This window comes from Castanea sativa, chromosome 4, assembly GCF_040712315.1.
Source record: "Castanea sativa cultivar Marrone di Chiusa Pesio chromosome 4, ASM4071231v1".
Lineage (NCBI taxonomy): Eukaryota > Viridiplantae > Streptophyta > Magnoliopsida > Fagales > Fagaceae > Castanea > Castanea sativa.
Genome location: NC_134016.1, coordinates 27514198 through 27541078, shown reverse-complemented (window position 1 = coordinate 27541078; position 26881 = coordinate 27514198). Strand labels below are relative to the sequence as shown.

The 26881-nt window shown below is 32.2% G+C and overlaps 3 protein-coding genes across 4 annotated transcripts; 1 reads left to right on the top strand and 2 right to left on the bottom strand.

Annotated features, from left to right (window-relative positions):
* The first annotated feature begins 678 nt into the window (after window positions 1-678).
* On the top strand, window positions 679-7882 carry LOC142631964 (exonuclease 1). The gene is made up of 12 exons (XM_075806343.1): window positions 679-823; window positions 942-978; window positions 1082-1256; window positions 1392-1470; window positions 2194-2238; window positions 2404-2553; window positions 2682-2796; window positions 3204-3304; window positions 4891-4988; window positions 5121-5213; window positions 6273-6493; window positions 7235-7882. The coding sequence occupies exons 1-12, from the start codon at window positions 746-748 to the stop codon at window positions 7774-7776; spliced, it is 1734 nt and encodes a 577-aa protein (XP_075662458.1). The 5' UTR covers window positions 679-745; the 3' UTR covers window positions 7777-7882.
* Window positions 7883-9044: 1162 nt separating this feature from the next.
* Window positions 9045-14240, bottom strand: LOC142630504 (beta-glucosidase 44-like). 2 transcript variants are annotated; one of them, XM_075804498.1, is made up of 11 exons: window positions 13893-14240; window positions 13126-13184; window positions 11664-11739; window positions 11489-11560; window positions 11251-11338; window positions 10845-11097; window positions 10601-10716; window positions 9922-10187; window positions 9811-9842; window positions 9615-9717; window positions 9045-9495 (listed from the first exon to the last, which is right to left on the bottom strand). In XM_075804498.1, the coding sequence occupies exons 1-11, from the start codon at window positions 14137-14139 to the stop codon at window positions 9218-9220; spliced, it is 1590 nt and encodes a 529-aa protein (XP_075660613.1). In that variant the 5' UTR covers window positions 14140-14240; the 3' UTR covers window positions 9045-9217. The 2 variants fall into 2 exon arrangements, with proteins under 2 accessions (XP_075660613.1, XP_075660614.1); XM_075804499.1 differs by having other exon boundaries at window positions 9970-10187.
* A 2784-nt stretch (window positions 14241-17024) lies between these two features.
* LOC142631110 (beta-glucosidase 44-like) lies at window positions 17025-23785 on the bottom strand. The gene is made up of 11 exons (XM_075805193.1): window positions 23321-23785; window positions 20582-20640; window positions 19463-19538; window positions 19290-19361; window positions 19056-19143; window positions 18705-18957; window positions 18491-18606; window positions 17914-18131; window positions 17766-17797; window positions 17570-17672; window positions 17025-17448 (listed from the first exon to the last, which is right to left on the bottom strand). The coding sequence occupies exons 1-11, from the start codon at window positions 23604-23606 to the stop codon at window positions 17171-17173; spliced, it is 1581 nt and encodes a 526-aa protein (XP_075661308.1). The 5' UTR covers window positions 23607-23785; the 3' UTR covers window positions 17025-17170.
* Window positions 23786-26881: the final 3096 nt, after the last annotated feature.

Below are 26881 nucleotides of genomic sequence, written 5' to 3'. Positions count from 1 at the left end.
TTAAAAAAAAGAAAGAAAAGTAAAAAAAAAATAAAAAATAAAAATTAAGTTTTGTTGATCATGTGAGAAGTTGTGAATGATAAAATTGTAAACCACATTGACTCAACACTCATAACTTGCCACATGAGCAAGTCGGGGAGTTTAGTGTAATACTAGCATTATTCAAGCAAAGATGCTCAAATTGTTGTTGTTGTTGTTTTTTTTTTTTTTTTTCCTTTTTCCCCTTATAATATACTCCAAATTCTCCTCATTTTAAGTAGGACAGAAACATAGGTATGGCTTTTTGCTCCAAAATCACAGCATTTGATGACAAAATATCAAATGCGTAACCAAAAAGGAAAAAAAAAAGCAAAACAGGACGACACAATTGGAAAGAAAATCGCGCGCGAGATTTCCTCACGTATTAAAAATTTCAAAAAGAAACTCGCGGTAAAAGAGCTACACAGAAAGACCGTATTACCCCTCCTCACATATACAAAAATCCAAATCACAAAACAATCAATAAGCGCCACAATACCATCGGCATACGTGGCACTCTTTCATTGGACTCAGCTGAAATATTGTAAATTTGACAACATTTGCTCCCCTTCCCGCCATTTTCTCCACCTTATAATATATTCAAGTTTCTTCATTCACTTTCCTTCTGCTATTTTTTAAACCCAAACAAACAAACAAAAAGAGAGAGAGAGAGAGAGAGAGAGATAAACCCAAGCAAAACCCAGAAATATTTGAAGGTGAGCCGCAAATGGGTATCAAAGATCTGCTCAGATTCATGAAGCCCCACATTGAACCCATTCACATAAAAAAATACGCCGGCAAGCGTGTAAATATCCTATACATTTTTTTTTTTAATTCGACAGTTGGATCAAAAAGTGTCAGTTGAGTTACAAATCTATTTACGGCGAATTGGGCATTTTTTAATGGTTTTTTTTTTTTGGCAGGTGGGTATTGACGCGTATTCATGGCTTCACAAAGGAGGTAACTTTTTTCAATATTTATGATTTAAGTTGCTATTGGTATTATTGTTTAATTTATTTTATTGGGTTGGAAAGAAAATTAACAAAAGACATTATTGGGGCAGCTTATTCATGTAGCATGGAGCTTTGTCTGAACTCAGACAACAATAAGAAAATGCGGTACATAGAATACTTTATGCACCGAATCAATCTGCTTCGCCACCATAAGATAACGCCTGTTGTCGTTTTCGATGGCGGAAATATTCCGTGTAAGGCCGCCACGGAGGATGATCGGCATAGGCATGTATCCACATTTGTGTTTTTGTCAATGTTCTAATATAAGCTTCATTTCGATAATGCGGAATTTTTTTGAGAGGTTTTGATTTTTTTTTAAAAAAAATTATAAAAGGTTTTGTAATTGTGTTATTGATTCAGAAAAAGGAAAGCTAATCGTGATTTAGCAATGGTAAAGCTTAAAGAAGGGAATGTTAGTGCTGCCATTGAGCTCTTCCAGGTACTATTAGCTGCTGCTATTTTCTGCTTTTTTGTTTGATTGTTTAAGTAATTGGAGAAATGCCTATCTACCTTGTAAACTACCATTCATACTTATTATATCTCTTATTGTAGCCAAAACTACTGTTGTGTAATGATTGAGTTACTACGATAAATTACTGATTGTTTTAAAAGTTTAAGCTGTAAGAAAATGGATGAGTATCATTATTTAATTAATATTCTAACACTGTTTTTCATGTTTATGCCCAAAATTTCCCTTAATAAGTGGGACTTAATATGTGGCATTTTCAACATTTATATGGAAGATAGAGTGGACATAGGGTTCAAACTCAATACCACTTGCTCTAATACCATGATAGAATGCAGATTATCGAATATAAAATCATTTAATAATATTTAAACATATTGGGTTAGTACAGTTTGCTTTAATTGAGCTCAATCTATGCCTATCTACCTTATCAAACCTTGTTCAAACTTATGAACGATTTGATTTGATATGGAAAAATGGACCCAACTTCAAATATGAGCAATTGTATCATGTGAGTGCTTGTTTCGTAGAGTCAGTCAGTAGTCTTTCTTAGGCACAAATTTTTAAAGCATTAATTAAAAGTTAACTGCATTAGCAAGCATAATCTTTTTCTTTAATATTCTCATGGTGTTTTTCCTATATATGTTTTAAAAAACTACTGAAAATTTATAAATTTTTACTGTTAATAACTTGTAGAGGGCAGTGAGTATCAATCAATCCACGTCGCATCAAGTGATACAGGTATCTAATTATCATATCACTATTAGCTATATGCATCTTCTAGGACACTAGGCATTGCATTTTTATTTGTCAGAAGTTCCCATTTCTTTATGAGTATTACTTAGATGTTAATAAACTTTGGGACCTAATTCACTGCTAGTAAATGTGTCATTGGTGACCTTTAAGGTTCTTAGGTCAGAAAACATTGAATATGTGGTAGCTCCATATGTGGGTGATGCTCAGTTTGCATATCTGTGCAGCCTTAAACCAGAAAAGGGTGGAATTGTAGCAGTGATTACAGAAGATAGTGATCTAATGGCATATGGTTGCCAAGCTGTAAGATCTCCCACAAATATTTGATATGATGCAGGCAGAGGTCTATTGCTCTCCTGATGACTTCATTTTCATTTACTCATTAAAAATGTTGGTGTTGTTTTGTTTTGATTTGTATTGCTTGCAAACAGATTGTGTTTAAGATGGACCGATACGGGAATGGTGAAGAGATAGTGCTTAACAATGTTTTTGATTCAGTGGCTCGTAAACCTTCCTTTCGAAACTTAGATATGGAATTGTTCACAGGTGGGTTCAATGTGACATAACATGCTTACAAGTTTAGTTGTATGTTTTTTACAGCAAAAAGAAAATTTGTATTCATGAAAAAAATTTAAAGGGTGGACTTAATTGAGGGCATCCAGCATACCATCAATAAATGCACAGAAAAAACATGCATACCACAATAAAATTTAATTTTGGACAACTGACGGTGTTCTGTACCTCATTTGCTGACATACCTTGCTCTATTCATGCGTCTAAAGTGGATAATACCCTTCCACCTATTTTCATCGAGAAGTTTGCTTGATAAATGTGAAAGCTGAAATGAGTTCCTCTTTCTATCTGATGAGTAAAAACAGTATCTCAATTTCTTAGTGGTTTCATTTTAGATGCATTTGAAACAATGACCAAATTAAATTGTGGCCTTTTCACAGGTATGTGTGTTATAGCCGGCTGTGATTTCCTTCCATCTGTTCCTGGAATTGGGATTGGAAAAGCTTATGCCTTGGTTTCCAAGTACCGGAACTTAGACCGTGTAAGTATCAGTTGCTTCTGAATATTGTTTAATATCATTGATGTACATAATCATAAGATAACTAGCTGGATCTTGCCCATATTCTGGGAAGCAGGATACCAAATATGTTTATGTTTCATCAGAGTAGCTGGTGGGTTGCAGACGATAAAAACTAAAAAAGATTTTTTGTTTCTTATGTTAAATGTAAGATAAAATTGAAATTCTTTTCAAAAGTGCTCTTTCAAGCTATTCAGAAACAGTTTCTTGATCAGATCATGATGCAAGGTAAGCTTTGAACAGATTAGAATTATTATTAGATCACTAAGAAAACGAAATAATTTGGTTGGTAAGCTTGTTGCCATCGAATATACTTCCTGAGGAGATTGCTTGGTTTTCAGTTGGCTGCCTCTTTGAGGAAGTCTACATGACAAGTGCTAATACTTGTTGCATTAGAGAGGTCTTCTATGTCTGTAATTTGTTCTGCTTATGTCTATTCATTTTCTTGAGAAAAACTGTTTTAAAGCAGAGAAGAAATTGAGGTCTCTTAATCTCTGTTTCCTAGTTTATAGGCAATAGCAAACCTCTAAGACCACTATATGCTCTGTTGAGTTCTTATTGAAAGCAATGCAAAGCAAGATAGGAGTTTAAAGTGTTTGTTTCAATTCTTTTCTTATGATATCTCAGCATCCAAAAGGTTAAACTAAATTTCAATAAAAGTTCGGAGCTTGGTTCTTCACATTTATGAGCTCCGAAGCACATCATGGCCGATTCAGCTTGGTGCCACTGTTGTATTTAGCAAAAATAATGGAAAGTTAGAAAAAAAAGATTTATATTCAAAGAAGTGGGAAAACTGCTTTATTTCTATCATGTTTTTAGTCTATCTAGAATAGTGGACATTTTCAGTAGTCAGAATGCTTATTTCCACCCATTGCTTGACTTTGACCAACCTCAAAACTGATACTAGGCTTTAGTAACATTACTGCATTGGTTTCTGGATTTGAGTTGAAACCGAATTCTATGTTGTGAATTCAGATAACTGATAAAATTTTGATCACATTTGAGAATTTACTTTTTTATTTTGAATTGAAAATTAATATATGCCTTCAATTACTGGAACTTTGTGAATTTGCATAGGGACTTTAATCTGTTAAAAAGACTAGTAGATTTTCATAAAGCCACAATTAATTAAAAAAACTTATAAACTTTCCAAATGGACTTTTATTGGATTATCAAGAAACTCTTCAACACATCTATTTTTTTTAGAATACTAAGTATTTTTAACACCCATATGGCGGCGAGAGGGAAGAAAGTTTTAAAGAAAATGACAGTAATGTATATTTAAAAAGGCCTAATTCTTGGATACACAACACATGTTTTAAACCTCTTTAACTCACTCATTTTCCAATGTGGGATTAACCCACTATCTTCAAAACATCCTTGCGTGTATGATTTCATGTCTATTTTTAACTAGGTAGTATTGATACTGTTGTGTTATTTTTGTTTCTATTTTGCTTTATTGATTTATAATTTTAGAGATGTGGGTGATGTAAATGATTCGTACTATCATGGCATTGGTGTTACTAATATCATGTGTACCATGTTTACAGGTTCTATCAGTTTTGAAGCTTGAGAAGGGCAATCTTATGCCTGAAGACTACTTAAAATCTTTTAGAGAAGCACTTGCAGTTTTCCAGCATGCCCAAATGTGTGTGGTTTGTGAAATTTGAATAACCCATTAACCATTCCTTATTAACTGTCTTGCATGTTTGCGAATGCATACGAGCTTCTCCCCCTTCTGTTAGTGATTAATACTGCCTTTCTTGTTAACTATATGCAGATATGATGTTGACACTAAAATGCTCAAACATATGAAACCCCTTCCAGAAAAGCTATTACAGTTTCTGAATGGAGAGCTTGAATTCTTGGGACCGTATCCTTTGTTTTTTGTCATTTAATTAGTGTTTCCCTTGATTCCAAGATACTGTGAAGCCATCTATCAAGACAACTCCTTTTCAGCTGATGCAGGATGGAAGCTTTAGTGGGCTCTACCACCAATTCTGAGAATCTTTAGAATTCAGTAGTACATTATGATTCTTGACAAATAACAAGACAAGATCTTGAAGGGTTCTTAGATAGGGTTTGGTGTTTAAGGATTTAGGATTGGGTAAATAAAAAGTTTTTATTTATGCATCTATTTATTTATTTATTTATTTTATATAACATAAGGAACCTTTCTAAAGAAGAGCCCTGAAATTAAAGATAATATTTTCTCCAATATGTATTGAAAATAAAATATTGTATTTTCAATGGATATTGGAGGGAATTTGATAGTTGTTTGGGGTTAAAATTGAAAAGTGAACAAGAAAAAAAGAAGATAAATTCTAACAATCACGTCTAGGTTCCATAAGCAATTGTACTTGGGAAGAAGAAGCTAATCACATCTTAGCTTAAGATAAGAGGATAGAATTTTATTAAATTCAACCTCTCTCTATCTCAATTGTTAGACTAACATAGAAGCCTCTGTATAGGTTATTGTCAAACCCTTTACTATAAAGACTAGGACTCCTAGATAATTATTTCATAGAATTAGTAGGGCTCCTAGTATCAAAGAGTAGTACTGAAGAACATCTAAACCCAATAGAAAAATGACTCAACATAGACTAAACCAGATGGTCCTCTGGTTCAACCCATTACAAGCTTGCAGCCCATTCTAGAGAATCTGGAAATGACCAAAATACCCCTATTCTAGTATAACTTCATTAAAACTGCAGCAAAAACTTTCTATTTTCTAACCTAAAGAAACCTAATACTAAGACTCAATAAAATAAAAGTATCCTATGATAGTAGCCATGAGGTTCCATATTGAAACTAGACCACAATTTATGTATTTCTTTGGTATTAAACTTGTTTGTCCTTGAATTGTTGCTAGTTGCATCAAGGGTTATGTCAGATGTTCAAATTTTCCTTAACCGATTATGAATGGAATTAGAGAAATGCCTCCATCAGTTGCTACTGCCATTGCTGAAGGAAATTTAGACCCTATAAGCATGGAGGCGTTTGATCATTTAGCAAGTTCTGGGTGTCATCCAGATCCAGTTGTATTCCAAACCTCTTGTCAACTTTCAAGACCCGAAGCTGCTGTGGTATCTACACAAGAGAGCTGCTTTACAGTCTTGTCCTCCCATAAAACCAGAGAACATGATATTACAGGCAAGTTTATTGGTTTCAGATAGCACAAATGACTGGCAAATAAACAATTTTACTAACCAAATGAAGAAAGCAAGTACAATGACGGCTTTTGGCCTATTTGCAAATTCCAAAGTTCTCTATATGCACACAAAAAATGCACACACTAATGTAAGCATGAGAATGATGAATTTATATGCCTGCATACTTTGATGTATCTGATATATGCCTGCATGCATATATTGATGCATTGTTGTATATGTGTTTGTGTGTGTTTTTTATTTATTTTAATTATGTATGTATGATTGTATGGGGGGCAAATGGACATTTGCCCATAATTTTAAAACTATGGAGTAAAATGCCCATGTTTTGAAATTATTTAGCAAAATACCCTTGTTTTTTAAACTCGATTTTAACAAAATCAAATTACAGGTGAAACTTGACATTAACAATGTTGAGTTCTATGCATATTTTGCTACTTAATTTTTTTTGAAAATTTAAGTAGAATTTGACATTGCTAATGTCGAGTTACATTTAAAAATATACACAGAATTCTATTTTGAAGATATTGAGTTTTACACAAAACTCGATTTTGTTAAAATCGAGTTTCAAAAACAGGGGCATTTTAATACATAGTTTGTAAATTAGGGACAAATGCCCATTTTCCCAATGGTGGGCATACATTCGGATGCGCATATATGAATACTATAGATGAAAAATGGTCTACAAACTAAATATTTTTTTTGCACATTGATTGATTTACAGAGAAGCAGATGTCAGTTTCAAATGAGGGTAAATATTTGAAGGAAGCTGCAGCACTAGAGAAACTAGTTATGCCATTGGAAATTCATAAAACAGTAGATAGTTCAATGGTTCAGAACAGAAATCCAATGAAGGTCCCTGACAACAATCCATTTAAGAAAATGAAGTGCGATGAAATCCAGTTGGATCAAATAGAGAGCATGACTGAACAAGTTTCAGTTGCAATTGATGTTGAAAATTTTGACGTCTTGTATTTTACTCCATATAGCAGTACTCCATTAGAGGTTCTTGACAAATCTTCCAGGAAAAGAAGGCTCAGTTATATATGCTCAGATCAGACAGCAGAACAAGTTTCAGGGATAACTGAGGTAGAAGACCCAGACATCTTGTGCATAAATTTGGAATCTCAAGACAGTGTAAATTCTAAGCCTATAAAGGCCACTGGTGGAAAAAGGAGAGGGAAAACTGAGAAGTCAAAGAAAAGTAATAGCAAGAGCTCTGACAATAAAAAGGGCAGTATCTTGAATTTCTTCTCTCGTGTTTAATCTTTTGATTTTTATGTAAGCTATATTTTGTTCATTTTTCTTTTCCAGTTCTTTAAGAAGCTCCTTGAAGCATGTATTCAGTTCAAAGAAGAAGATTTCTGGAGCAGGTCTTTTTTTTTTGCTCATTAAAATTACAGTTTGGCAGTGGAACTGGGAAAATAGGCATTTGTTCCTAATTTACAAACTATGCAGCAAAATGCCTTTGTTTTTTATATTCGATTTTAACAAAATCGAGTTATGTGTCAAACTTGATATTCTCAAAATTGAGTTATATATATATTTTTAAGTGGAACTTGACATTAGTAATGTCAAGTTTTACTTAAATTTTCAAAAAAAATTTAAGTGGCAAAATATGCATAAAACTCAACATTGCTAATGTCGAGTTTCACTTGTAGCTTGATTTTGTTAAAATCAAAATTTAAAAACAGAAGCATTTTGTTAAACAGTTTCAAAACAAAAACATTTTTCTACGTAGTTTGTAAATTAGGGACAAATGCCCCTTTTTCCTATGGAATTAGAGACAAAATGTAAACGTTAAACAGGACTAATGACTTAAAAGTATAGTTTATGTGACATCTAAAAATAGTTAAATTTAGGGTAAGCATGAGAAAACATGTCAATCAGAATATGCAGAATTCGAAAAAACTATGATAATAGGAAATACTGCCAGCCAGCTATAGGTTCTGCCTTGGTGGAAAATGGAAATACAAAACTGGGAAGGAAGACTTAACCATGTTAAATGATTCAAACTGAGGTAGCATTTGCGGAAGAATTCAGATAAGCAGTGATAAAATAGGTGAAGCCATTTTCTCAGAAAGTGTTGCTGTAATTTTCTCATACAGTGACAAGATGCTATCTTTTTTAAACATAAATTGAATTTTTTAAAGTTCTTAATAACATAAAGAATGGGCTCCCAGTTGATGATTTGGTAAGAAAGGGAGTATCTTTGGAACATACATCTAGTTTTGATTTCTCACAAGGGATTTCCCTGAGTCGCCCTGAGTGTTGTGTAAAATTTGATTGTTATCAAGTGATTTTTCTGACATTTCCTTGGCCTTCACTATTTAATAATTGAGGTTAGGATGTATCTCCCTGTAAAGTCGTCTTGAATTCCATGCAACTTTTTTTACACCATCATTTCTTTTGGCATTTAAAAATCCAAGCAGTTTACTGGCATTTTACCAGTGCATAATGCCCACTGTATTGATTGGTAAACTATAAGAGTTGCATATGTTCGGTGTGCGCATCACAAGGCCAAAACAAATCATTGCAGAAGTCATGGTTCTTTTCATATTAATACAATTAAAAAAATAACATTATTAATGTAGAAGAAAATAGACGAAAGGAATCTAAGCACCATGTAGGAAGCTTAGTACCTTGATTTTAGTTATAGTTTTACTGCATAACACCATTTCTTATTAACAAGAACATAGCTGACTGCTTAATGCTTGTTTCTCCGAAGTAGACGCTTGAACCAATAGGCAGACATCTTTGGATACCTCTTGAGGTTGGTGTAATCAATATAGACAATTCCAAACCTTGAAGTGTAACCTGATCTCCATTCAAAGTTGTCAAGCAATGACCATGCAAAGTAACCAATAACATTTGCTCCTTCATCAACTGCCTTCTTCAATTGAGTCAAATAGGCTCTGTAGTAGTTGATTCTCGTAGTGTCATGCAATCCCTTAGAAATTGTGACATTACCAGGGTCATCCATGCCTGCAAAACAAACGTCAATGTTTATTTCAAACTTGTTCTCTTGTTTTCTTTCAACTCACATAATGAACAAAATTCAAATGTTTACTAGGCATAAGTAAGGACATGTAATTGATGCCTACCATTTTCAGATAAAATCATAGTAGGGTTTCCATAATGTTCTTTTATATACGTTATGGCTTTGTACAAACCCCATGGTACAATGTAGAGCCAATTAGAATTTGCCTGCAAATATGCAATTAAACATAAATAAAATTGAAATTTGAATTGTGCATTGACATGATTGAGAAATTATGTGTATGATTGGGTTGTAATTACCCTTGGACCAATAGGCACTCCATTCTTTTCATCTGCACCGTTCATGAAAATCACGAAGGTCATTAGAAAATACTGTTAAAAAGAATAGGCTTGAGTGACAAAATAACTTACAAGCAAATCCAAAATAACTAAAGTTGGAGGAATAGGGGAATAACTTACAAGCAAATCCAACATTCCAATCCTGCTGGTAGCCCAAATCTTTTGATTTTGGTTGATGTGGATCATACATGTAGAATGCAGTATATTGATTGATGCCAACAAAATCCATTGAACCTTTCACCATCTTAACCTCCTCTTTTGTGAACTTGGGTAGTCTATCCCCAACAATATCTTGCATTGTTCTTGGATACTCGCCATATACAATGGGATGAATAAACCTATGTGAAGTAAAATCCAGTATAACCAGTTTATAAAAAAAATCCAATATAACTAAGCTCTTTGTTTATATAAAAAGAATTTTGAAGTAGTATCTAAAATTCTATTTTATTCTCTTATTCCCATTTGCTTGCAAATTATTCTTAAATAATAGAAAAATGTCAATTATTTTCTATTCCCTTGTAGGATGGTTATTACTTATTTACTTATTACAATCCATTCATTTATGAAATTTATCCATATTTTTGCATAATATATTTTTGAAAATAAGTTTTATACCCAACAGAACTCACGTCCAATGACAAATGAGTTATATCTAATTGTTTTCCAATGGTAAATATATAAGGAAGGCCAAAAGTTTTGATCAAATACAACTAACATGAGGAGATAAATGTAGGTCTTAAAAAAATTTTACCATCCAACATGGAAGTCTCTTGCTCTTTGAGCTGCATAGTTATCAGCTTTTGATCTGGTAAGAGGTTCGTACCAAACGAAGTCCAAGAGAATTCCAATCCTTCCTTTTTGTTTTTCCTGAAAATACATACATATATATATACACACACACACACACACACATATATATCAGTTAAATTAAGCTTTCTCGTCTATTAATGAATTATAACGAAATCATCCTATTGAAAGAAAAATGCTAATCTTACTTGATACTTTTCACGATATCTCTGCACTGCAGCTGCATGAGCTAAAATCAAATGATGGGCAGCAATATATGGCTCAGTTGCAGAATTTCCAGCTGTACAATTTCCAAATGCCTTGGAGCACCTTCCAGGAGCAAAGATCCCATTATCATATCCAAGAGCAGCCACTACCCTAGGTTCATTAAATGTAAACCAATTCTTCACTCTGTCTCCAAATGTCTTGAAACAGAAGTCTGCATAATCAGCAAAGTCTTTCCTGTGGGGTTTGAAATATATGTCAAATTCCAAATAATTATATATATATATATATATATATATACACACACACACACCTTCTTATGTTGGAAATTTAATCAATCTCATTTTGCTAACAAGGAAATATATGGTAAAAATTGTATGAGGTACTTACGCCACTTGGTCACTTAATAATCCCAAGTACTTCTTCTCAAGTGCTAGGGGAAGATCATAATGGTATAGGTTTGCATATGGAGTAATGCCTACAGAACATGTAGAGGTTTTGTGGTTATAAAAATTCAGATGTCATACCCTTCTTTGATCACATAGTATGAAGACTCAAGTTTAAAACATTGAGTGGAGGTCAAAATTTCCCATATCAGAATTTGTTTTACTTGGCCATTGCAATTTACCTTTTTTTAGCATGTAGTTGATCAGCCTATTGTAGTATGCCACACCCTTGTGATTCACTTTCCCGGTTCCATCTACATTATTAACAAGGAGTTATTCAGGATTTAATAGTGCAAGTAATAATGTTGTATACCATAATATGACCTGATGTGATAAATAAACACGCTGATGAATTACCTGGGAAAATTCTGGACCATGAAATTGAGAACCGGTATGCATCAAAGTTGAGCTTTTCCATTATTTCAATATCTTCCTGTAACAACAGAAACATTTTATATTTCAGAGTTTCCCTAATAAAATCACCTATGATGAAGCATTTAAATATGCTACTGTTAATCCCTGCTCAAATTGACCTCGTTACCCGTCCCTTTTAGATGCCATTCTTACACCATTCTCTAATAAACTTGGCACCAAAAAATAATTTCCAAAAATTATTTGGGAAAGTAGGACAAAGTAACAAACCATAAAAATAAAAAGGACACTTCTTAATTTCAAATGACATGCTTTAGTTAGAGCTATCACAATGCTATTTTCACATTGCTATTATCTATGGATGTGGGTTTTGAATCACCTTCCCTTGTTGAGAAGCCTAGCTTCAAGGGTTGAAATTGAAATGGATTTTGACAGATTTAATAATTTGAAGCCTATCTACGCATGCTGGTCATGGTTCAGTGCATGCCAACCCAATTATGCGCATCAAATATAGAGTAAACATACAATAAACAAGCTTGGAAACTTCAAAACCATTCCTATCCAAACATTTTGCTTCCTAGGCTTGTGTACAATATCCACGGATATATACATACATGCTTCTAATTCTTTTTGTTCCTCAAATATATATTTTTTTTAAATCTTTGTTTTTATTTACATGGAAAGTGCTTGAGTACTATAAATTTTATTACATGGGGGTTAATGAATAGGGGTACACGATAAGGAAATTACTCAATTATGAATCAAAATGTACACTTCATGAAGAAAAAAAAAATCCTAAATAAGTCATTGGTTGCATGTACAAATCCAATATTATTATTTTATTATTAGGGTAAATTCCATTAATATATTCTAAGATGTTTGAGCTAATGCTAATGAAGTTCAAGACTTTTCAAAACAGACAAACTTGGTATCTAAAACTTAGCCTTTAGATACTATTAAGCCAGTTAGTCTTTTTTTTTTCAATTGTTTTAGGGATTAAATTGGCTTTAAGGATTAAATTGGTCAGTTTTTTTTAAAAGTCTTAGACTTACTAGCATTAGCCCAAATTTCAGAGTGTCTTAGTGGAATTTAATAACTATTATTATGAGTTTCATCACGGGGACAAATAGTTTAACTAATTGTTTTGTATTGGGCTCTGCACCTAATGTCTTCTTTTATGTAATTTCGTTGGAGCAAGCCAATGGCTTAGGCTCTTCTGTGTAGCCCTCAGGGTTGGTTCTTTGGAATAAAATTTTATTGCAAATTACCCAAAAAAAAAAAAAAAAATCATGGGACAAATTGAAAATGATGTGTGGACCAGTATTTAAGAAAGTGATAGGCATGATTGGAATCTCTATGGAATTTATAATAGTGAGCTAAATTTCTATTTTTTTTCATAGGCAGCACGAAGGACCCTCCTTGTTTGGTTGCCGTAAAAATCACTTACTTTGTAGCGGTGATACTGGTCCACAGAAACTTCTCCAGTAGCATTGTTGGCAACAACCCCTATTTCAAATTCAAGTGAAATAATAAATAATTGAAACAAGTGACAATAATAAATAATTTGGCATTGATAATTCAAATCAAAATTTTAACATACCCATTTTTATTAATAAAAACAGGGTTCAAATCATTATATCCAATTTTATATATATATAAAGAAATTGTTTGTAGATTGACATTTAAATAATCTCACGTGCAAAGTATACTTTATTTTACTTCAGCAAATAATAATAACAATAATAATGATAAGGGTAAATTTTAAATAACACACTTAAAGTTTGGTGAAGATTGAATTTTTATACTTGAAGTTTCATAACTTAGATTTTAAGTCTGAAATTTGGTGATGTTTGAATTTTAAATTCTAAAGTTTCGAAATTTAGAGTATAAAATCTAAACAACTTTAAAGTAAAATTCAAGTTCTGAAACATCAATTATGAAATGTCAGGAATAAAATCTAAATTTTGAAGATGTAAAATTCAAATATTCTAAATTTTAGAGGTGTAATATATAATATATAATTTACCGATAATAAATAATAATATTACAGCTGATATCCTATCCTACTTATCCTAGGACAATAGTACTAAATGCTAACTCAATCTAATTCCTATTAAAAAAAATGATAATTAATATGGTTCTTGCTTAATATTTTTTCTCAAAAAAGAAAAAAGAAAAAGAGGAAGAAGGTTTTATGGAGATAAGAAATTTAACCGGGAATTTTAACGAATTCATCCCAAATGCTGGGCCCACGACCATCCTTGTGGGCCATGCCTTCCACTTGATACGCAGACGTCGCCGTTCCGAACACAAAGCCCTTTGGAAACTTGGCTCTGCTCAGCCCTCCAGTGTCCAAACTCACACTTTCTGCACTTGCACATTGGATAACACCAACACCAACAACAACACTAATAACCAAGAACAACCCCATTAGCACTGGTCCTCTTCTCATCTTTAACATACACTCACAAAAAGAAAGATAAAGAGAGAGAAAGAGGTTTGGTAGTGAAGAATGTTGAGAAGTGAGAGAGTGAGCAATTATATGGATAAGCAATAATATAGGGATTTACTGTCGGTTTCTCTCAAAAATGAAGATATATATATATATATATATATATATATATTTTTTTTTTTTTTTGCATTTTATTTAGTGGTACTAGAAAAAATGAGTTAACTGATAAAACTATTTATGGTAAATGAAAAACTCTATTAAAAGTAAGGTTCTGTTTTTTAAAAGATTGGGGGTGTTTGGTAACGTTTTTCTAGTAAGGTTGTTTATATTTTTTGAAAATATGTGTGGGTAAAGAAATGAGTGAAATTATCTGTAATATTGTTTCAAGAAAATTGTTGCTCAAAACACCTTACCAAATAACCCTTTGTGTTCGGCTAAGATAGGATTCTAACTTATTTTTAACGTCCATAGAAACACGGGTAGTTTTCTTTAAAATATTACAATTGAAAAAGAGAGATGTTATATTTATAATATTTTTACAATAAATTATAGGTGGTTAGTTGTTATTAGTTCAAATTTAAAGTTAATACTAAGATTATTATTTTACTCCAATAATAATAATTAGTAACAATTTGTCACTTAAAATTTATTATAAATATATTATGAAAATAGTCTGAACATATCATTTTTCATTTAAAAAATGTATCCATTCGAGGGAAAAAAAAAAAAAAAGTTGAGACAAGGAAGGGATAGCATTAAATAAAGTTCCTCCAAAAGACAATCTTATTCAATGATTAAGATTTGTTGGCAGCCACATCGTGGAGGACAGAGGGTGACATATACCCGGGCGAAAGGGGGCACCATTCTCTTTAGTAGACTGGGAGGACCAACCGCGACTTCTTTATAGAGAGCAATATTTTACAATAAAAAGACTAACCATCTTACTGACTGTGATATTGAATATTGCTACTTCAAGGCTATTTATTTAGGAAATTGTTTGGGATAATTTGTTTGGTTGAAACTGAAATTTTTTTTATTAAAAGTATTATAGATAAAGGTAAAAATTAGTTAAAATAATATAATTTGACTCATAAATAGTATCAAAAAATGTAGTAAAACCCATGAATAGTAGTAAAAATAAACTAAATAGTAAAACTAGTTGACTTTGTAATTTGAAGCCAAACACACAGTGTGTGTTTGGATACCGTTTATTTTACTGAAAATTTATTTTTGAAAACAATAAAAAAATAATTTCTGAGTTACTGTTCACATAAGAAAACATTGTTCACTTGCCTTAAAACGCCAAACGCCACCGCTATCCAAACGGGGCTTAATAAATACTTATTGTGATTAATTACATGTTAGTTTACAGTTTGACTAGGCAATGAATAAAATTAATATCAATTCAACAACTATCAATAAATACTTTTTTTTTCTTCTTATTTTAAGGAACTAAAAATAAATAGTAAATATCGATTTATGATTGATAATATGTCAATTTATAACGTGTATTAAATTTTTTTGTAATATCTTTATCCTATAGTTTACAATTTGACTTGGTAGTGTGTTTTAATTAATATCAATTCAATGGTTTGACTATTTTGGATATACACTATTGTCAATTTTTTTAAAACTTTCTCACCTCCCTGTGTGTGTTAAAATATTTAGTATTCTAAAAAAAAAAATTAACAACTAATAATAAATACTTTTTTTTTTTGAAGGAACTAACAATAAATAGTATATGCTAAATCATCTTTTCGTGGTTGGTGTCATGTCAATTTATAAGGTGTGTTGAAATTGCTATAATATCTTTATCCCATAAGTTACAATTTGACTTGGTAGTGAATTTAATTAATATCACTTCAACAAGTAATAATAAAATATTGAATTATCTTTTCGCGCCTGGTGTTGAAAATTTGGATGTCTTGTGTGTTACTCAAAGAAAAGTAATAGCAAGAGCTCTGAGAGTGAAAAGAGTTGTATCTTGAATTCCTTTTCTTTAATCTTTTAATTTTTATGGAAGCTATATTTTGTTTCTTTTTTTATTTTTCAGTTCCTTAAGGAGTTCCTTGAAGCATTTGTTAAGTCCATAGAAGAAGATTGCTGGAGCAGCTCATTTTGTTTTTTGATCATTAAAATTACGGTTTGGAAGTGGAACTGGAGACAAAATGTGAATGATAAACAAGACTAATGGCTTAAAAATATAGCTTATGTGATATCTAAGCATGAGAAAACATGTCAATCAGAATATGCAGAATTTGAAAAAACTATGATAAAAGGAAATGCTGCCAGCTAACTATAGGATCTGCTTTGGTGGGAAAAACAAAACTGAGAAGCAAGACTTCACCATGTTAAATGATTCATAAACTGAGGTAGCATTTACTGAAGAATTCAGATAAGCAGTGATAAGATAGGTGAAGCCATTTTTTCAGAAAGTGTTGTTGTCCTGTAATTTTCTCATACAGTGACAAGATACTTTCTTATAAATAAATTGAATCTTTTTAAGTTCTTAATAACATAAAGAATGGGCACCCGGCTGATGATTTGGTAAGAAAGAGAGTATCTTTGGAACGCACATCTAGTTTAGGTTTCTCACAAGGGATTGTCCTGAGTTGCCCAAGTGTTGTGTTAAGTTTGATCGTTATCAAGTGTTTTTTTTGTTACATTTTCTTGGCAATCACTATTTAAGAATTGAGATTAGGATGTATCTCCCTGTAAACTTGTCTTGAATTCCATGCTACTTTTTCTGCACCTTCATTTCTTTTGGCATTTACAAATCCAAGCAGTTTACTGGCATTTTACCATTGCAAAATGTCCCCTGTACTCATTGGTAAACTGTAAGGGTTGCATATGTTTGGTGTAAGCATCACAAGGCCATAACAATCATTGCAAAATTCATCGAAAGACATTCTTGAAATTTCATTATTAATGTAGAAGTAAATAGAAGGGAACAACCTTAGCACCAGCATTAGTACCTTGATATTAGTTATTTTTGTACTGCATAACACCATTTCTAATTAACAAGAACATAGCTGGCTGCTTAATGCTCGTTTCTCTGAAGTAGGCGCTTGAACCAATACGCAGACATCTTTGGATACCTCTTGAGGTTGGCGAAATCAACATAGACAATTCCAAACCTTGAAGTGTAACCTAATCTCCATTCAAAGTTGTCAAGCAGTGACCATGCAAAGTAACCAACAACATTTGCTCCTTCATCAACGGCCTTCTTCAATTGAGTCAAATAGCCTTTGTAGAAGTTGATTCTAGTAGTGTCGTGCAATCCCTTAGAAATTGTGACATTACCCGGGTCATCCATGCCTGCAAAACAAACATCAATGTTTATTTCAAACTCGTTATCTTTCAAATCACATAATGAACAAAATGTCAAAATACAAAAGTTTAATAGGAAGAATTAAAAAGACATGTAACTGACTCCTACCATTTTCAGATAGAATCACAGTAGGGTTTCCATAATGCTCTCTTATGTACGTTATGGCTTTGTACAATCCCCAGGGTACATTGTAGAGCCAATAAGAATTTGCCTGCAAATGTTCAATTAAACATAAATAAAATTAAAATTTGAATTGTGCAGTGACATAATTATGAAATGATGTGTAAGATTGGATTGTAATTACCTTTGGACCAATAGGCACTCCTTTCTTATTATCTGCAAAGTTAATGAAAAATACAAAGGACATTAGAAAATACCGTTCAAAAAGAATAGGGTTGAGTGACAAAATAACTTACGTATACTAAATTTAGAGGAAGAGGGGAATAGCTTACAAGCAAATCCAGCATTCCAATCCTGCTGGTAGCCTAAAACTTTTGGTTTTGATTTGTGTGGATCATACATGTAGTAAGCTGTATATTGGTTGATGCCCACAAAATCCATTGAACCTTTCACCATCTTCACCTCCTCTTTTGTGAACTTGGGTAGTCTTTCCCCAACGATATCTTGCATTGTTCTTGGATACTCACCATATACAATGGGATGAATAAACCTATGTGAAGTAAGATCAATTATAACCAAGCTCTTTGTTTATATAAAAAGAATTGTGAGTAGTATTTAAAATTCTTTTTTTTTTCTCTTATTACCAATTACTGACAAATTAATCATAAATATTAGGAAAATGTCATTAGTTTTCTATTCTCTTATAGGTGGTTATTATATATATACATATGGAACATATCCACAATTGCATAATATATTTTTGAAAATAAGTTTTATACCCAACTCACTACCAATGACAAATAAGTTTTGTCTTATAGTTTTTCAATTGTAACTATATCAGTAAGGCCGAAAGTTTTGATCAAAGACACCAAGCACGAGGAGATAAATGTTGGTCTTAAAGATTTTTACCATCCAACATGGAAGTCTCTTGCTCTTTGAGCTGCATAGTTATCAGCTTTTGATCTGGTAAGAGGTTCATACCAAACGAAATCCAAAAGAATTCCAATTCTTCCTTTTTGTTTTTCCTAAAAATCACATATATATTAGTTAAATTAAGCTCTAATGCCTTTTAATGAATTAAAACAAAATAGTCTTATTGAAAGAAAAAAAATGCAAATCTTACTTGATACTTTTCACGATATCTCTGCACTGCAGCTGCATGAGCTAAAATCAAATGATGGGCAACAATATATGGCTCAGTTGCAGAATTTCCAGATGTACAATTTCCATATGGCTTGGAGCACCTTCCAGGAGCAAAGAACCCATTATCATATCCAAGAGCAGCCACCACCCTAGGTTCATTAAATGTCATCCAATTCTTCACTCTGTCTCCAAATGTCCTGAAACAGAAGTCTGCATAATCGGCGAAGTCTTTCCTGTAAGGTTTGAAAATTTTATCAAATTCCAAACCTTTATAGCAACAACTTCTTATGTTGGACATTTAATCAACCTCAAAAATTTATGAGGTACTTACACGACTTGGTCACTTAATAATCCCTTGTACTTCTTCTCAAGTGCTAAGGGAAGATCATAATGGTATAGATTTGCATATGGAGTAATGCCTACAGAACATTTAGAGGTATTGTGATTATACAATTATCATACCCTTCTTTGATCACATAGTATGAATACTCAAGCTTAATACTTTGAGTTGGAGCTCAAGTTGCCCTTATGAGAAAGTGTTTTTTACTTGGCCATTGCAATTTACCTCTTTTTAGCAAGTAGTTGATCAATCTATTGTAGTATGCTACACCTTTCTGATTTACTTTCCCGGTTCCATCTACATTATTGACAAGGAGTTACACAGGAGTTAATAGGGCAAGTTATGTTGTATACCATAATATGACCTGATGTGATGAATAAACATGCTGATGAAATTACCTGGGAAAATTCTGGACCATGAAATTGAGAACCGGTATGCATCAAAGTTGAACTTTTTCATTATATCAATATCTTCCTGTAACACCAGAAACATTTTATATTTCAGAGTTTCCCTTATATAAGAAATAGCTATAATGATGCATCAAAATTTGCTACTGCTACTGTTAATCCCTGCTCAAGTTGACTCTGTTACCCGACCCTTTTAGATGCAATTGCTACATCATTCTTTAATAAACCTGGCTGCAACTAATCATTGCCAATAATTCTTTGAGTAAGTCAGGACAAAGTACCAAGCCAAAGAAATTTAAAAAAAAAAAAACAGGAAGGGACGCTTACATAATTTCTAAGTGAGATTTTTTAGCAAGAGCTATCACAAATTCACATTTCACAATGCTATTTTCACATTGTTATTATTTGTGGATGTGGGTTCTGAAATCAACTTCCCTTGTTGACAAGCCTTGCTTCAAGGGTTGAAATTGGAATGTATCTTGACATAATTTAATATTTTAAGAGAAATGTTATGTCTATAACATTTTCATAACAAATTATAGGTGACAAGTTGTTTTTGACTGTTAGTGTTGGGCAAAAAAATAATTTCACTCATGGGTGCATAGTAGAACAAATAATAGCTTACAACTTAAGTTTTGATATGAAATTGTGGTGAACAAAGCATTACTCATAATTTCAAATGAATAGGCATATCATGGATAAGTACATGCTTCTAATTTTGGAAAGTGCTTGAGTACTATAAATTTTATTATTACGAGGAGTTAATGACTTTGATTACATGTTATGTAAATTAATCAAATATGAATTAAAATTACACTCTTTGGAATAACTTGAGGATCACTTAAGTAATTGATGGCATAATTGGAATCACAATGAAATTTGTAATAGTGAGCTCAATTTTTATTTTCTAAAAAAGGCAGAAAAAGGACCCTTAAATCTTAGGCCTGTTTGGTAGAGTTGTTAAACAACTCATTTTTAGTTTTTAAACAATATTACACATATTTTTACACATTTTTTCACCTACACGCATTTCAAAAAACTATAAACAACATTACTCAACCTCCTCTACCAAACGGGCCCTTAATGTTTCATTGCTATAAGAGCACTTACTTTATATCGGTGATACTGGTCCACGGAAACCTCTGCATTCCCATTGTTTGCAACAATCCCTGTTTCAAATTCAAGTGAAATAATAAATATTTGAAACAAGTGGCACTAATAATTTTATATTTGACACTACTCTCTTAAAAAATATATATATATTTGACACTACTAGTTCAAATCGAATTTTAAAGTTGGAATACTTCCTCCGAATTATAGGAAAGAAATTGTTTATTTTTCCTATTTTTAGTTAATTTTAGTTAAACTCATACTTTCATATTTTAAACAATATTATACATATTTTCACACACATATTTCAAAAAATTACAAAATATTAAAAAAAAAAATTTCATCTTAAACTACTCTACCAAACACCCTCAAACTACTCTACCAATTATTTAAAAAAAAAAAAAATATAATTAAAATATATATTTAACAACCCTATTTTTAAAAGAGACTAAATTTTATAATGATGTGACGAGAAATCTATGATTTACCCTCTAATTTTAATATGTCACGTCAACTTATTAATAGTCAAAGTTACACTTAATCAATTGTAATATCTATATATAAATCTAATAAAATTGAAAGTTGATTAAGATGTTATTAGGAATGAAAGTTGATTAAAATGTTATTAGGAATGAAAGTACTGATGTGACAAATTATTATTAGATGCTATAAAATATGGTTTTACATTCCTTCCTTACCAAATTGAGACTCTTTTTAAAATACACAACTATATTTTAACCCACCCTAAACAAAAAACAATCAGCAAAAAAGTCAAATAAATTGATGACAAATGGACACTTAATATAACTGAGATCCAATTATATATACTTTATACTAATAATAATGATAATAATAATGCTAAGTGCTAACGAGTCTTTTGGGTCAATATTGGTAAAAATCAAGTTTTTTGGGGTTATAGTCACTGTTCAAAGTTATTTGGGGAAATGAGGAGAGAGAGTGAATTTCGGCAACAGTGTTGCCGAAATTCGAAGAAAAGTATGAGAGAGAAAATGCAATCTGAGGAGAGAGAAATTTTGAGAATTTCGGCAACAGTGTTGCCGAAATTCCTTCTGCCCAGCCTGCCCGTGCCCATGCGTGAGTGCTCAAAAGAAAAAAATAAAAACGGTTTGCGGCAATCCCATTGCCGAAAATGGAGGGAAAAGAAAAAAAAAATTGAATTATGGCAATGCGATTGCCGAAATAGGGGAAAAAAAAAAAAAAAGAATTGTGGCAATGAAAGTGCCGAAATAGTGGGGGAGAAAAAAAAAAAAAGAGAAATGTGGCAATGGTAGTGCCGAAATAGTGGGGGAGAAAAAAAAAAGAAAAAAGAAAAGAAATGTGGCAATGGTAGTGCCGAAATAGTGGGGAAAAAAAAATGTGGCAATGGTAGTGCCGAAATAGTGGGGGAGAAAAAAAAAAAAAAAGAAGAGAAATGTGGCAATGGTAGTGCCGAAATAGTGGGGGAGAAAAAAAAAAAAAAAAAAAGAAGAGAAATGTGGCAATGGTAGTGCCGAAATAGTGGGAGAGAAAAAAAAAAGAAAAAGAAATGTGGCAATGGTAGTGCCGAAATGGTGGGAAAAAAAAATGTGGCAATGGTAGTGCCGAAATAGTGGGAAAAAAAAATGTGGCAATGGTAGTACCGAAATAGTGGGAGAGAAAAAAAAAATGTGGCAATGGTAGTGCCGAAATAGTGGGAGAGAAAAAAAAAAAAGAAAAAGGAATTGCCGGAGGGGAAAACGACAAACTCAAGTACGCTGAGTGTTTGATTCTTGTCTTGTCCGTCTGTTTGAAACAAATTCAAGTACCGTTTGATTATTATTCAAAGTACTTAAATTCTAAAACGTACATGAAAGAAAGTTATAGAAGAGAAAAAATGATTGATGTGTACCATAAATAAAAAATAAAATAAAAACTGTGATTTTTGTAGAGATTCTTTGTAGTGACATTGTCGAAATTAAAGGAAAAAAAAAACCTAAACAACATTTTTATTTTTGCAATAAATTATAGGTGGTTAGTTGTTATTGGTTCAAATTTGAACCTAACGCTAAGATATTTTTTTGCCCTAACAATAACAACTAGTAATAACCTGACACTTATAATTTGTTGTGAAAATATTCACCTATTCCTCTCATTCTTATTTTCTGCCTGAAATGATTCCATTCATTCTTTTTTTTTTTCCCCCCCACTATTTCGGCACTACCATTGCCACATTTCTCTTTTTTTTTTTTTTTTTTTTATCCCCCACTATTTCGGCACTTTCATTGCCACCATTCTTTTTTTTTTTTTTTTTTCCCCTATTTCGGCAATCCCATTGCCATAATTCAAAATTTTTTTTTTCTTTTCCCTCCATTTTCGGCAATGGGATTGCCGCAAACCGTTTTTATTTTTTCCTTTTGAGCACTCACGCGGGCAGGCTGGGCAGAAGGAATTTCGGCAACACTATTGCCGAAATTCTCAAAATTTCTCTCTCCTCAGATTGCATTTTCTCTCTCATACTTTTCTTCGAATTTCGGCAATACTGTTGCCGAAATTCACTCTCTCTCCTCATTTCTCCAAATAACTTTGAACAGTGACTATAACCCCAAAAAACTTGATTTTTACCAATATTTACCCAAAAGACTCAAGTGCTAACTCAGAAGAATTCTAAAAAGAAAAAAAAAGAATGGAAGAATTAGATTAACATGGTTATGGGTTTATTTTAAAAAAGAAAAAAAAATGGTTATGGATAATAGAAAAAACCTGGAATTTCAACGAAGGTATCCCAAATGCTGGGCCCACGACCATCCTTGTGGGCCATGCCTTCCACTTGATATGCAGAAGTGGCCGTTCCGAACACAAAGCCCTTCGGAAACTTGTCTCTGCTAAGTCCACCAGTGTCCAAACTCACACTCTCAGTCTCTGGGTCTGAGAATAAACCTTCATTATTGGGCTCTGTAGTACCACTTGCATGAAGCACCACACCAACAACAACACTAAGCAAGAACAACCACGTTGACATTGGAATTGGAGCTATTCCTATTCTCATCTTGAAGCCACAGATACATACACATAAAAGGAAAGATAAAAGAGAGCAAGAGAGAGAGACTATTGGCAGAGGTGAATGTTGGGGGTGTGAGTGAGCAATTATACAGAGAATTTGGATTTTTAATACAGAAGAGTACAATCAGTCAAAAAAAAAAAAAAAAAACAGAAGATTACAATGATTATTATTATTTTTTTGATAAACAAGACTACAATGATTAATAAGATGCGTCGGCAACTACTTTTTTTTTTTGGAAATTGGTTGGCAACCACATATAGTACAAGTTTAGCCAAAAAAAAATACCACATATAGTACAAAATTTACCATAAAAAGACTAACCATTATTTTTAATATTTTAATTATCTTATCTTCATTAGTCACATGTGAATTTATAATCATTAGTCATATGTCAATTTATAATTTAGAGACAATAAAATGAATATAATAATTATTAATTTTTTATGAAAGAATATTATTTATATTCATTTCAACAACTAGAAATAAAATATTGAGCTATTTTTTTTAAAAAAAAATGCTATGTTGATAACATTTTTATAATACTTTTATAATAATTTCAAATTGTAAGTTGTTATTGATTGTTATTGATAGGGCAAAAAAGTAATTTTAATAGTAAGATTAAATTTGAATCAATAATAATTTACCACTTATGATTTATTAGAAAAGTGTTGTGAAAATATTTTTTTGTGCTGTCAAGTTAATTTATATAGTTCATAAAAATTTGTAATATCCTTGTTATCACTATATTTGTGAGATAAATTTTATGTGAGTATTTTGGCCTTTTGAGTACAACTTTGTTTTTTCATTAATTAATTGGAGACTTGGAATGGATATAAGTATAGTTATATTGTATAAAAAATTACATATTTTAAGGTAAACTAAAACAAGCTGACAATTGTTTTTTTTTTTTGTGCTTATTTTTCTAATTTATACAAAGAATGTTGTAGGGTAAATCATTTCACTCTTTTTATTAGGCATCAATCGATTTATCACATCATATTATCATATATGATAAAAAGTAAAATAGAAAAATTACAGGTCATAGTTGGGTGATATTAATGATGTGAACATAATCTTTAAAATCAAATTCTATTCACAAAATTTAAATTATTATTATTTATTTTATTATTATTTTTATATAAAATAAAAATTCTACTCTAACTTGTGATAGGAACACGAATACATTGATGTATAATAATAACAATTCTACTTTAACTTAAACTAAAAGTATATGTGTGTGAATCTCTCCTAGAGAAATAAACTCTAACCTTTACTCGTCATATTCTACAAATATTTTTTTATATTTGACATATTATTAACTTTAAAGAAATTGACATATTTTATTAATGATAATTATTCTTTACAATTTGCTTGATAAAATTATCACAGTACCCATTTTGATTTTTTTTTCCGCTAGAGTACAATGCCTGCCGCTTGGACTAACTTTGCAGACCAGAAAAGGCACGTGATTTGTCAATTATAGAGGATGGGACCATTCCTCGAGGTTGACATGTGCTTTATCTTTCCCTTAAAGCATTTATATTGGGTGCAAATGCCATCATATATTAATAATATTTAGTACTTTATCTTCCCCATCAAAATAATATTTAGTATCAGAAGATTCAGAACACCAAAACCCCTAGTAGCCGGTCTTCCAATTGTAAAAAAATATACAATACTACTGCAGAACCATTTATGATGATACTGTAGTAGGCTTATATAATTTTTTTTATTAATTTATTCTCTCTCCCTCTGTTACTTTCTCTTCTTCTCCCACTTTGTCTCTCTCCATGTCATCACTATGTCCTCACTCCCTCTCTCTCATCTCTCTCATTCAAGACTTGCCACGAGCTATTTGGGCTGTTTTGCATCAAGTTCATTGTGGGGCGTGGCAAGGTGGGTTTTGATGAGGTTTTGATTTAGGTGGAGATCGGGTGGGTTCTGATGGGATTTTGATTAGCGTGGGTTCTGTGGAGATTGGGGTTTTGATAGTTGTGCGTGGAGATTGGGTTTTGATCGGCGTGGGTTCCGTTCCGATGGGGTTTTGATCGCGTGCTCCTATGATGGAGGTGCTCAAGCTTGCCTTCGATGATGGGCTACTCAACCTCACCTTCGATAATGGGCTTCTTAACCTTGCCAATGATGGGCTCAACCTTGCTGATTACTGGATTTTGAGTATTTATTTGAAGTTGTTTTGTTTTGTTTTTGCTTTGCTTTGCTTTTAATGGATTTTTGTTTTTAAGTGTTTAATTTAGTTGTTGGAGTTTTTTGATTTTAAGATTGAGTTTTTGCTTAATGGGTTGATGGGTTTTTGTTTAAATGTTTAATTTAGTGGTAGCTTATTTGAGTTTTGGTAGCTTTTTTTTTGGGTTTGTTCGTGGTAGCAGGTGGTTGCAATGGCGGTTTGGGTCGTGGCTTAGGTGGTGGGTTTGGAGGCGTGGAGCAAGTGGTGGGTTTGGATGGTGTGGGTCAGGTGGTGATTGAGTGGTGGGTTGAGTGGTGGAGGTTATAGGCAGTGCGGCTCGTGTGGCGGCGGGTTATGGAGGTTATGGGCTGTGTGGGTCATGTGGTGGAGGTTATGAGTCATGTTATGGTGTGGGTTGATTTTAACAGGTGTGATTTTGGTGGGCAGTGGAGGGTTGATCTAGGTGGTTTGGGTGGATGAGAGAGAGAGAGAGAGACAAAGAGCAGGAGAGAGAAGTTGTAGAGGATTGGAGAGAAAAGAGAGAGAGAGTAGGGATATCTTATTTATATTGGGATGTTTATATTATTTTAAGATGTTGTATGGGAAAATAAAAGTTGGGATGTTTGATGTATTATAAATTTTTTTTACTAACGTGTACCCTAAGGGCATACAATAGTATACCATTTTTGAAAAAAGTTTTTATCAAGAATTGAAATTTTTTTTTCAATTTTCCATAAAAATGTTTCTAAAAATAAATGGCTTAATATGTATTCTTAGGGCACACATTAACCAGACCTTAAAAAAAATGGTAGGATACTGTAATAAATAAAGTAATATTTAAGATGGTTTAATAGAATCTTTTGAAGATACTATATGCAAATGCTCTTTAGTAGTATTTGGAGCAGTTATTTTGCTAAAATGCTAAATTTCCTATCAAAATATAGCAAAAGTAGGCTGCATTAGTGGAACAAAACCTTTTTTTTTTGTTGCTGAGTGCACTGTAGCGAAGATAGTAACATGAAAAAAAATAATTTATTAAAAAATAATTTATTTTATTATGTTAGTGGTGGTAGTT